The sequence below is a fragment of the Trachypithecus francoisi genome, unplaced genomic scaffold (assembly GCF_009764315.1).
Source record: "Trachypithecus francoisi isolate TF-2019V2 unplaced genomic scaffold, Tfra_2.0 Lachesis_group11, whole genome shotgun sequence".
In the NCBI taxonomy this organism is placed as follows: domain Eukaryota; kingdom Metazoa; phylum Chordata; class Mammalia; order Primates; family Cercopithecidae; genus Trachypithecus; species Trachypithecus francoisi.
In genome coordinates, this window is record NW_022681456.1 from 106262846 (window position 1) to 106276219 (window position 13374).

The 13374-nt window shown below is 36.9% G+C and overlaps 1 protein-coding gene across 11 annotated transcripts in view; it reads right to left on the bottom strand.

The window, feature by feature from the left end:
- Positions 1–13374, bottom strand: part of IRAG2 (inositol 1,4,5-triphosphate receptor associated 2) — a 56163-nt gene that overhangs the window by 23648 nt on the left and 19141 nt on the right. For 3 of the 11 annotated variants that reach the window (XM_033222644.1, XM_033222643.1, XM_033222645.1), the window contains 5 exons: positions 12136–12168; positions 5533–5579; positions 5361–5425; positions 5038–5160; positions 1244–1314 (listed from right to left, as the gene is read on the bottom strand). In XM_033222644.1, coding sequence (XP_033078535.1) covers positions 1244–1314; positions 5038–5160; positions 5361–5425; positions 5533–5579; positions 12136–12168 — 339 coding nt within the window. The remainder of the gene's footprint in view (positions 1–1243; positions 1315–5037; positions 5161–5360; positions 5426–5532; positions 5580–12135; positions 12169–13374) is intronic. The other 8 variants (XM_033222648.1, XM_033222647.1, XM_033222649.1 and 5 more) reach the window with 4 other exon arrangements.

Sequence of the window (13374 nt, forward strand, 5' to 3'; positions counted from 1 at the left end):
TGAAATGCTGAAAATTTTCATCTACATTTTTGCCCCAAGTCTGTGCCATGGCCTCCTCTTGAATTAGCTTGCATGGGTCTCTTTCTTGCAACCAATTGCTTAACTAGAACAATGCTTGTATATTGAGGAGAAGGAAACAATAATACACACACACACATACACACACACACACACACACACACCACTCCACGCATACAACAGAGGGACCACGAAATAAGCAAGGCCCTTGAAGAATCATGAAATTAGATCCGTAGTTACTCTTTAGTGATATTAATTCATAGAAGTAGAAATGAGTCTTCTCTTTCTGTCTTTGTTTTGTTGTTGTTGTTGTTGTTTCCTTTTTGAGACAGGGTCTTGCTCTGTTGCTCAGGTTGGAGGGCAGTGGCATGCTTATGGCTCACTGCAGCCCCAACCTCCCAGGCTCAAGTGATCCATCTGCCTTGACCTCCCATATATCTGGGACAACAGTCAAGTATCACCATACCTGGCAGATTTGTTTTTATATTTTGTAGAAACAGGATCTCCCTATGTTACCCAGGCTGGCCTTAAACTCTTAGCCTCAGGCAATCCTTCCGCCTCAATCTCCCAAAGTGCTGGGATTACAGGCATGAGCTACCACTCTGGGGCCTAATGAATTTTCTCTTTAAGGAAGGAATTTAACTCTTTTCTCTCATCATTTCCAGCTATCCTTATGTTTTCTAGAACTTTACCATGCAACTGTAAAACATTCAAGGCCACTCACGTGGCACTTCCTCTGTGACATGTTTTCTGGCCTGCCATCTCAAGCATTTTTTTCTTTCAAATCACTAAGCACACTCTAATTATTCAGTAATTATCTGTTTCTTCACCTGATTAGAACACATCATTAAGATAGATAACACCGTTTTATTCAACTTCATTTATTAATGTATTCATTTATTTAAGCAGTCCTCTAATGAGAAATATTTAGCTTGTTTCCAATTGACTTTTGATGAATAAATGAGTGAGCGAATGAATGAATGAATGATAAATTAAGGTGGAACTAGGAGGTCCCAGCTCTGACCCTGTTGTATGACTTTAGACAAGTCACAAAAACACTTTGGCCTAACTACTTTGCCTATACATTATTAAATTATACGAACTTCATAGTATTTTGAAAGGATAGATAAGAAAATACTTCAAAGACTACTTTGCAAACTTAAAGGGGTAGTTCTACCATTGTAAGATATCATTACCTTTGTTGTGAACATATGTATTTCCTTACCAGATTGAATATGGTTTTATCCTTACTCGCAGAGTCTTGGAATGCAGTATTGTCATGAGCTGGATTCGTGCCTGTGAGAAACAGGAAATGCACACAACAGTTAGGGGAGCAGGAGCAAGTAAAAGAGAAGGTAACAGTGAGGGTGGCAATATGGGCTGTCCAGTAACTGAGAAAGGTCTTAACATATGAGACAAATGATGAACTACAAAAAATGTATACATGCCCATTGACTCAGAATTGGGATGGAGCAGCTAAGGCCGTAGAAGATTTCTTAAGAGAAGTGAACATCTGTACAAATAGCCTTTTAATAGGATTTTTTAAAAATCATTTTTTAGGCTGCTGCTGCTTTTTTTTAATTGAACACATCAGTGGTACAATAATAGAAAATGGAGGGCAGAAGGATGAACAATTAGTAACTGAGTAGCTTTTTTAATAGCTTAACAGATTTTCTTTCAAAATTATATATGCAAGGCAGATAACAAAAAATATGATATCCTTCTAAAACATGGTACCTTTCTAAATTAAATGTCATGAAACCAAGAAGAAAAGATGCACTTTTAACTTGTGCCATTCCTTTTGGTAATTTCTGTTTATTTTTATGTTCTTTATTTGTACTGAAATGTACCGGATAATTATTCTCCTGTTTACTCAGTCCATTGTCCTACATTTAGTTCAGTGCAGGCACAAAGGTCAGCAGATACAGACAGGGTTTGTTTCTTTCTTTTTAAGAGAAACAGTATTTAAAACATGTATTATATTTGTACAATTTATATGGAGATAAGAACAAAATGGTAAGCAATTTCTTCACAGCTATACAATCAATTTTTTTCCTTATGAAAATTTTATTTTAGTTTTTGTTTTCTTCCTCTTTTTTTCTTTTTCTTTTTTTTTTTTTTTGAGACAGGGTCTCACTCTGCCACCCAGGCTGGAGTGCAGTGGCACAATCTCAGCTCACTGCAACCTCCACCTCCCAGTCTCAAGCGATCCTCCCCATTCAGCCTCCCAAGTGTCTGGGACTACAGGCATGCACCACCACGCCCAGCTAATTTTTGTAATTTTTGCAGAGAAAGGGTTTCACTATGTTGCCCAGGCTGGTCTTGAACCCCTGAGTTCAAGCAATCCTGCTGCCTCAGCCTCCCAAAGTGCTGGGATTATAGGCATGAGCACTGTGCCCAGCCCTTATTTTAGTTTTTAAAACATTTTAGGACAAGTAGTAGACTCATATGGTTCATAAATCAAAAAGCATAAAAATGTTTTACAGTGAAAATTTTTCCTCCCATCTATGACTTCCAGAAATCCAGTTTATCTCCCTAGACACAATGTTATTAAATTTTGTCTAGCTTTCCAGGAATATTTTAGGCATACATAAAAAATTTTTCTTTGAGACCAGCCTAGGAAACATAGTGAGATCCCATTTTCACAATTTTGTTTTTAATTAGTTGAACATGGTGACTTGCACCTGTAGTCCCAACTACTGAGGAACCCGGGACAGGAGGATCGCTTGAGCCCAGGAGTTTGAGGCTGCAGTGACCTATGATTGTAACATTGTACTCCAGCCTAGGCAACAGAGTAAGACCGTCCCCACGTGCACCAAAAACCAACTTTTTCTGTCCTTTTTTTCCCACAAAATTGTGTACACCGTACACAACATTCTGTACTTTTTCCCCCAAGAAACAGTAGTCTTTTTATGTTATTATAAGAAAAAAGGCTCCTTATTTATGTTTTATGCCTGCATATTAGTATTCTATTACATGGATATGCAAAATATAATCTTCTATTGGTAGAAGTTCTAACTTGTTTCTAATATTTTGTTATTACAGACAATGCTGCAATAATAAGCATTTGCATATGTTATTTGGGATGTGTGTACATATTATCTATAGGATAAATTCCTAGAAAATGAATAGTTGTATCAGAGGATATATACATTCAACATTTTGATAGATATTAGAACATTTCTCTCCATATTACAGTAGTCCTCCCTTATCCAAGGTTTAACTTTCCATGGTTTCAGTTACCTGCTGTCAACCACGGTCTGAAAATACTACATACAACAATATATGTTTGTTTTGTTTTGTTTTTTGAGACGGAGTCTCGCTCTGGCGCCCAGGCTGGAGTGCAGTGGTGCAATCTCGGCTCACTGCAAGCTCCACCTCCCGGATTCACGCCATTCTCCTGCCTCAGCCTCCCGAGTAGCTGGGACTACAGGCGCCCGCCACCTCGCCCGGCTAATTTTTTGTATTTTTAGTAGAGACGAGGTTTCACCGTGTTAGTCAGGATGGTCTCAATCTCCTGACCTCGTGACTCGCCCGCCTCGGCCTCCCAAAGTGTTGGGATTACAGGCGTGAGCCACCACACCCAGCCACAATAATATTATTTTGAGAGAGAGACCACATTCACATAAGTTTTATTGCAATATATTGTCAAAATTGTTCTATTTTATTACTAGTTGTTGTTGTAAATATCTAATTAATAAAGTTATCTTAGGTATGTCTATATAGCCAAAAACATAGTGTATATAGGATTTGGCACTATCATTAGTGTTGGGACTCCACTGGCAGTCTTAGAATGCAGCCCCAGTGAATAAAAGGATACTACTATATTTACAAAAAGTTACATTCCCTGCAGCACTTTTCTTTTGTCGTTACAACTTTACCAACAGAGTGTAATCAAATTTGTGCATCTTTGTCTATATGATAAGTCACAAATGGAACCTCGATGTATTTTTAATTAAAAGGTTTACTTATTAGATGTAAGGTAGAGTATAAAGGCATTCTGTAATTAACCCATGAAATGGATTCCATTTCTGCAATTTTGTGGCTATTCTATTTTAGCACCTATATCTCAAACTTAAATGTCAACTTCAAACAATAGAATGTATTTTCCTTGGCTGGGCATAGTGGCTCATGCCTGTAATCCCAACATTTTGGGAGGCCAAGGTGGGTGGATCACGAGGTCAGGAGATCGAGACCATCCTGACTAACACGGTGAAACCCCATCTCTACTAAAAATACAAAAAAATTAGCCGGGTGTGGTAGCGGGCACCTGTGGTCCCAGCTACTCGGGAGGCTGAGGCAGGAGAATGGCTTGAATCCGGGAGGCGGAGCTTGCAGTGAGTCGAGATGGCGTCACTGCACAGCAGCCTGGGAGATGGACCTAGAGGTCGTCTCAAAAAAAAAAAAAAAAAGTGAATTTTCCTTGACTGATTTATTATTATTATTATATTATTATTATTATTATTATTATTATTATTTTGATGGGGATTAGAGCCTATTCCTCCTATGAATGTCAACTAAAGTGGTGTCTCACTGGGAATGGTAGAGAATAACTATGTTGTTTTCGGAGTCAAGTAGTAGAAAAGGACCCAACAAACCATCTGGTTAGATCTCTTGCCTCTGGGTGGACCATCGCTAATTGCTTCATTCTTCTAACCTGATAAATTTGAACTAGGATTCCAAGAATTTCCTAAGCAGGTGATGTCACTTCTGTGCTACAGTTGAAACCCAGGAAATTCCAGTCAATCTTTGCCATAGGAAATATTTGTCCCATTACATTATATCATAATTTTTGTTCTGGCTACAAAATAGAAAAAAATTGATACCATTCTTATCTGTGAAGGGCCATGGTTAGTTACCACTTGGATTTCTTTTCTGCAGACTATATCTTCAAAATTGTTTTATAAGAATTATTTTACAAAAAATTAATATTAAATAACATTATTGAGCTAGTGTGGATAGTTACTTCACTAGCTTATAGACTTGCTTAGTGTTTTAGAATGAAAATCACGCTTATACCTGTCAACATTTTACCTTGGGCCTCTGTCATGGGAGAAGCTGTTCTTGTATCTTCCTCTTTCTTACAGAGTGAGTTGCTGTCAAGGTCACAAGAAGCCATATTCAGAATTTCTAATCCAGGATCTGTCAACAGGAAGAAACAAATGATGTGAATACTATGCACATAATATTATAGTATAGTATATTTAACTATACTATACTATGCAAAAAGAGTATTTGCCTATGTTCTTCTCATTTGCTCACACCCCAGCAGGTCACAGAACATCAGGCTGAAAGCTATAATACTAACAGTCTATTTTAGTATTATTTCCAAATCCACTTACCACTTGAAGTTATAGTACTATCTGTCGATGAAGTGTGTCTGGGTAATGGTAGTGAGGAATATTCCCTGCCAAAAAGATAGCAAACATATTTTGGAATGTCAGGTCCAAATAATTCTCTTAAAACCAACTAAATATGCATACAAATTCACACACACAACACAAACAAGCAAACCTGGACTGCAGCAGGCTCTCAGAACACACGCGTTCAACACCATTCTCCTTAAGGAAAAAGAAAGGAGACATAAGTTCAACAATTTGACATTTTCCATTCCAAAGAGGTTGTTTTAAGCAAACATTTTCATACAATTCTAATTGAACCCATATTTACTCTGCTCTTTTGGAAAGGATATGGGAATGGGATGGTATAGGGCAGATGGATATACACACTTCCTCAAAGCTGTACTTACCCAAAAATCCAATATTAAGTATATTTACAAGTCTCATATTTAAAGAAAATCTGATAAAAATTTTGGGCAAAACAAATTCTAAACTCAAATGGCAGACAGGGTTTATTTCATATGCTTAAGTCAAGTTTTCTTTAAACAGAAAATTCTACAAGGGCAGGAAACAACATTTCTATGTGTGGGAATAGTACTCAACCTAAAATTTTTGACCTGGTGATTTTAAAATTGCTCTCAGTTTTCTAGCTAGAAAAATCATGCATTTCAAACTTAATCCATATCTCAGAGATCTGAAGGATTACATCTAAGTCAGCACCTATCACTTGATGCTCAAAAAGGGGTTAACAGAATTGTAGTCCCAGCCTGCCAGGGCAAGTGTTTGAAAGTTTCATATGAACCTCTTAATTTCTACAAGGAATTCCTATTTTGGGGGTAACTTTAGGACATTAAAGTTGTACAACTTTTTTTCAAAAAATACAGTGAGAACATAGTTTCGTTTCTAATAACAAGCTTTTCTAGTATATTAATTATTTGATTTAGTTCAGAAAAATAAATTAAAATTTAATAAATTAAAACTGAAACCATTCAGACACATCAAAAACCTGCACAAAGTAAAAAGAAGGCATTTAGTTATTCCATAATCAAACAGAACTTATTAACTGTCACAACCAACAACGGGTTCCCATGGGGGAATACTGTGTATCACACATGAGATTTAGAATCAGTCCAAGAAGGTAGCTCCCACAGTCACAGACAAGTAAAGTACAGCTTTACTAAGGGTTTGCTCAATTTGCATTTATCTAGTACAATGACAGCAGCTTATATATGTTTAGTGCATTACAATTTACAAGAACCCTTTAATGTATCATCTCATTTAATTCTCCCAACAACCTTAGCAGAAGATTTTAGCAAGGAAAGATTTACTTATTACAGGTAACGAACTGAAGGCCAGTTAATAAAGTAATTTCCTGAGACCAGTCAGAATGGTGGAGTCAGCTTTCAAACACATATTGAACTAAATACAGTGTCCTCTCCACTGTAAACAAAACCAACTTGGGCATACCCTAATTTAGGTTATTGGAGAGGAGAAGACTTTTCTCAATTATTGTCTTAGACTGGTAGATGATTTTAACATGAACTTGTAAGATGTTCACCTCAAATGTTTAGAAAAATCCACAAACTTGCAAAGCAAGGATTTATACCTAATACTCCTGTATCAATGATGTTGGTCAACTTTTTCTCTTTTTCATTTCATTTTGTTTCTGCCTTAAATGACTTTGAGTCTGATCATACATGACTGAAACCTCTCATGACACCAGTTTAATTTAATTCAACAAACTTTCATCCAAAGTCCACTTTGTGCTAGGAACAGTGACAAGGGCTAAAGATTACATACAAAAACACAGTTCTTATCCTGAAGAAGCCTGCAGGCCAAGCATGGATTGAAATACATAATACAAATCCTACTCTATAATTTATAAGCAGCATGCCACAGAGGAAAGTAATATGCACGGGGCAGAATTAACAGAGTGGGGATATCTGAATTCAATTTTAAAGAGAAATTGTACCTTAAATTGTAGTTAACTGATAATGGCCCTATTTTTAAAATATTTAAATAAATTATCTTACTAATTTTTATATGTTTAACTATACTATCATATATATATATATATATATAATGAACCAGGCACAGTGGCACACGCCTATAACCTCAACACTTTGGAAGGCTGCGGTGGAAGGACTGTTTGAGGTCAGGAGTGTGAGACCAACCTGAGCAACATGGCAATACCCCATCTCTACTAAAAAATTAGCAGGGCACAGTAGTGCACACCTGTGATCACAGCTACTTGGGAGGGTGAGACGGGAGAATTGCTTGAGCCCAGGTGGTTAATGTTGCAGTGAGCTGTGATCATACCGTTGTACCCCAGCCTGAGTGACAGGGCAAGACCCTGCTTTATAAAAAATAAAAAGAAAGAAAGAAAACAAAGGAAGCTATAAAATGGAGAAAATTAAATATCCTTCAGTTTTATTGAGGGTAACACTTCATAAAAATCAATAAGAATTGATTTATTAATACTAAGGTATAATATCCTAACACATATAAAAACATTGTTACTATATGTAGCATGAAATAACATTTATTATTGCACTATAACTAAAAAACACTGTACACATTGTCAGAAAAGGCTTCATTTTGTACCTGTCAAAATCACGGATATTCGTATTTAAGAAATATAAAAGAGAATGCAGTTCTTATTTTCTGTTCCATTATACCAGCTTCCAATTTGGGGAAAAGGGAGCACATCATTTCTGAAAACCTTTTCAACCAAAGGTCTAATTATTATTTAAAGCCAAAGTAATAAATACAGTAAAAATACAGTTTGCCTCCATTATGTTACATATCAGTCTCATTTGCCCTAATGCTCTGTGTAAGGCCTTCTTTTGCCCTATACCTTAGATGTGAAACATTGTAATTAGAAGTCTTTCAATAAATACAAAACATTTATTAAACAAATATGTGATTTTGGAGAAATTGCCTATTTAGTAGCCATATACTACCTTGTTCTGGAACAGTAGCAAAGTAAGCAACTGGACGTTATTCTCGAAGTACTCATCTTTATAAAACTCAATGATCAGAAAACAGCCCAATATACAACATATCCCAATCCTAAGTTTTCTTAAGTTTGGTCTAATGACAATTTTTTTTTTCTTCTTGTGAGAATAACTAGAGTAAAGATTTTTTTTTTTTAATCTGGTTTCAAATTTAGGATGATAGCTCATGAAAGTTGGAGATGAAACCCTCAAGGGGTTGGGACAAAAACATTCCACATTTGGGTTCTTTTCTTCCAGCTTCTAAAGTCACCTCTATTTAAACCAGCAACCCAGGCCCACAGCAGAACATAACCAGCACGCACCAACTGTGACACCTGGACAGATCATGTGAAAGATAATCTACTAGATATAATTTAAAATCAAGGAAAATAAAGAATAAGAAAAAGAAAGTTCAGATGAGAGATTCACTTACATGTAGAAGATTGGCTCAAGTCAATGAATCTAACACATGCCGATAGCACAGAGCAGGAAGAATGCTCTTTCTGTCCAAGCCATTCAAATATTAACCTGCATAACATTTACATGAAAAATCCATGGTCCAGCCCATTTGCTTTTGACAGCAAGAGTCTAATGTAGGGTGGGGTAGCAAAAGTACTCATGGAAAATATGAAACAGATTCTCCCATGGGCTGGGTCAGCGAACACAGGAGACACACACACACACACACACACACACACACACAGCAATATTATTTCAATATTTAGATTGAACAACATAAAGAACAATAAAAAATAACTTTCAAGATTAATTGGCCTAATCTCCCAGGATTATTTTATTTTTGCTCTTTTATATGAAATATTAAACTACAGATTTTGTGATCAGAAACCTTCCACTAATAAACGTTTATGGTTCCAACATAATGTTTACTATTTGACCCATTTTAGATAACTGTTAAGTAAATTAATGTGATTTTCTGAGAACAAAAAAATAACAAAAAGAGTCTCTATAGGCTTACTTCTGACTTGACCCAGTGTCTGTTTAAATCTTCCCAAAAGAGGAAGAACGCTAAGTTGAATTTTAAAAGATTAGAACTACTGGAACATAAACAAAGCTCAATTTGCTTATAGGTTTGCATTTATTTTTTCTCTTTCTAACTAAAGGTATACCACACCCTCAGATCTACAAGTCACACCCACCACTTTCAGGTTCATTTATAATATAGTTATCAGTCAACTTCTACACGTTCCAATTTTGCAACTGGCAATGTTATTTATTCTCCAAGGTTATTAATGCTGCACCCACACACAACTTGGAAGAACAGGACAGACAATAGCCAGAAAATCTTCTGAGATATTTTTAAATTGATCCTGTTCTTGGCCTTAATAAATCACCTCCTCCCAGTGATAGTATATCTTAGACAAAAACATGTAATAACATGAAGGATAACTCAAAGAGAGACCAGACACTTAATACTTGGTATATGGAAGTTTTTTAACAACCAAAAGAAAAACAGAGAAATTCATCTCCAGATCATTGGCTTGTTTCAAGATATCCTCTGCCTTCATGCTACTGATAATTCTGATTCTAGGTAATATAAGCAGCTAATTTTCTTTCTGAGTGTTCACTATGATCCAGGTATTTTGCATATGTTACAGAGTATCTTGGTAGGGTCAGAGCTGAGACTGAAGTAAGATAGAAGGAAGAATCAATTCTGTTGTTATAGGACAGTGTGGACAACTAACCAAAAGAACCGCGGAGACGTGAGTGGTGAAACCAACTTCTTGGCCCCACAATTTCTCAAGACGTTGAAAATCTACATGGAAGCCACTAGTCGGTGAGGCCTGAAGAACATGGGGATATATTTGGTATGCACATCTGGTGATCACTGGAAATTTGGGAAACGACTCCATGAAAGGAAAGCCCTTCTTAGTCATCAGCAAGTGGGAAAACAAGGCATTGAGAGGCAGTGTCTTGCCTGTAAATATGACCTACTTGGTTTGTTTCTATGGACAGGTTAGGCCAGAACTCAGTGCTACAGATATGTGGAAATATATGTATATATGTAATATATTTGTGTGTGTTTATTTGAATCCTCAAAAGAACTATGAAAATCAATGTCTATTTCACAGGGGACACAGCAAATTCAGACAGGTTAGGCCGTATGTCCAAGTTTACACAGCTAATAGTAATAAAGCCAGGCTTGAATCTAGGTGTGCTTCATTCTACAGCCTATGATATGTGGCTAAAGATTCTAGAGCATTACTAGGAAAATTTTCAGATAAATACAAAAGTAGACAGAACAAAGAATCTAATGAATCCTGGTATATCCATCATGCAGATTCAGCAATTACCAACCTATGGCCAATCTTGTTTCAAACTCTGACCCTCTAAACCTACACCTGCCTTGTTTTGAAGCAAATGCCAGATATCATAACATTTTTGTCCATAAATATTTCAGAATGAATCTCCAAAAGATAAGGACTAGAAATATTTTGTTTCCTTCTTTCCTAACTACACCAAAACATCCCAAATAAACTAATTTATTGGGTCAATAAAGAAGTTCTTTTTTTCTCAAGAATGTCCCAAACAGGGCTCCAAATTATTTTACTATGAGATGTTCTTTTTGAGACATTAATCTTGTTAGCATTCTTTGCTTTCTCAAAGACCTGTTTATGAATACTGATGTTCACTTTTATCTTGCACTGTGCCTTCTGGGAAAGATATTAGAAGACAGCTTCCTCTGTGAATATGGGGAAGGAACAGAAAGTAAATCTCAAGTTCTTAGGAGCACCAGCCAAAAGAAATGAGTCAGAAAGCAGTAAGCTAATTGAGTGCTCACTCTCAGTGTTTTAAACAGACCTTCTAGTGAATACAACCTAAATAAATAGGCATTCAACAAATATTATTGGGCAGCTACTGTATGGAATCCTATGCAGGGTGTTACATGTGCATTGGTTAATGGCCAAATAAGGGTACTGTACAGCAATTTTATCACCTAATACACAAATAAATATAAGAAAATAAATAACTCCAATGCAAGCCAGCATACAGGTGATAAGAAATGGGGGGAACAGAGAGTTACAAGGGTCTCAAAGAAGGGAGTGAGCTTAGTTTTTTTCTGAGTGGGATCATTGAGAAATGAGAAACAGGCCTGAAAACACAACTTTCCCAGAGCCACAGAGGCCAACCCACAGAAAAACCTCATCTCTCCACTCTTAATCCATTATGATTTCACCTCAAGAAGGACTGGAGATGCTTGAATGTCAACATTGTATGCTACCACAAAAAAATGTTTTTACTGGTTTTTGAAATGGGCCTTGACAGTCTAATAGAATTTTGATAAATGGAAAAGCATACATTGTTCTGGGCAAAGAAAACAGCACAAACAGGTTTGTGTGATACATTCTGACAATACAGGCTACCTGGTTTGGCTGACGTACAGGCACAACCGTACACAACAATGGGGAAATAAAGGTAAAAAGGTAGACTGCAACCAGTTTAGAGAGGGACTCGAACACCAGGTCAAGTTGTTTGTTATAAGGCTGTAGAGATTGACAGAATCTATCATGTAGAGACAAGGAGTTAAGAAAACACCCATCGTTTGGGAGTTCCACTGGGATGATAAACATATATTATGTTTTTAAAATAATTTATATCATATATTTTACTCTAATTCCCTGTTCTTATTACCAATGACAATGCTAAGAAAAGCATTTTCTAAGGAGAGCTTTCTATTTTCTTAAAAGATGATGTGAGTATAAAATGATGGTAGGTGGAGAGTTGTTCAAGGGACAAGGGGTGGAGGCAGAGAGTACAGTTACCAGGCTGTCGAGATCCTCCAGTGGAGCAGAAACCTGGAATGGGAAGGTTGAGAATTGGCGGGATCAGTCAGAAGGTACAGCCAACAGACTAATTCCTGGACTGTTGCAAACTACAGAAGACACAAGAAAATCTTCAGGAGCATGTGACTGGAGGCTCGATTGTGATGTCTGTTAGCTCCTATTCCTTTTTTTTCTCTTTTCTTTCTTTCTTTCTTTTCCTTTCTCTCTTTTCCTTCCTTCCTTTCTTTTTCTTTTCTTTCCTTCCTTCCTTCTCTCTTTCTCTGTCTCTATCTCTCTCTCTCTCTTTTTTCTTTCTTTCAGATGGAGTTTTGCTGTTGTCACCCACGCTGGAGTACAATGGCACAATCTCAGCTCACTCAACCTCCTCCTCCTCCCAGATACTTTCAAGTGATTCTCCTGTCTCAGCCTCCCAAGGAGCTGGTTTTTACAGGCACCTGCCACCATGCCTGGCTAATTTTTGTATTTTTTAGTAGAAATAGGGTTTCACCACATTGGCCAGGCTGGTCTCAAACTCCCGACCTCAGGTGACCCACCCGCCTCCACCTCCCAAAGTGCTGGGATTATAGGCGTGAGCCACCGCACCTGGCCCAGCTCCTATTTCTTAATGGGTGTCAAGACCATAGACAAAACCACACAGTCACATATCCTAATAAGAGTCAATATGGAGGTCCTTTTAGATAAAAAAGGCAGTACATTTCTTAGTCAAAAAAACACTTTCAAGGTAATGCTAAGTGATAGTGATTAAAATGTCTAAATTCAGTGTACTACGAGTGGCCATGAAAAAGGCCTGTATCATTGGAAGCTAGACAAAGCTGAATTTTAATCCCAGGTTTGTTCTTTATTAATTGAGTGATCATGGGCAAGTTATTTAACTCCCTCAACTTCAGTTGCCTCCTTTGTAAGAAGCAGAGAAGCATGGAGAAGATTAATCACATGACATGTGGAAACGCTTTTGTACAAAGTTCCTGGCACACAACTGATATTTGTTTCTTCCTTCTTCGTAGTAAACTCAGTGCCAGATAAAAGGGAAATTACTAATAACCAAACATCCTGTCAGCTTCCAAGTTCAACGTCCTTTACTAAAACTTTATAAGAATTGCTAGGTAAGAGCAAAATATATTTTTTAAATTTTTAAATTTTTTCAATGTATTTTTATTTTTTGAGATGGAGTCTTGTTCTGTCACCCAGGTTGGAGTGCAGTGGCGCAATCTCAGCTTA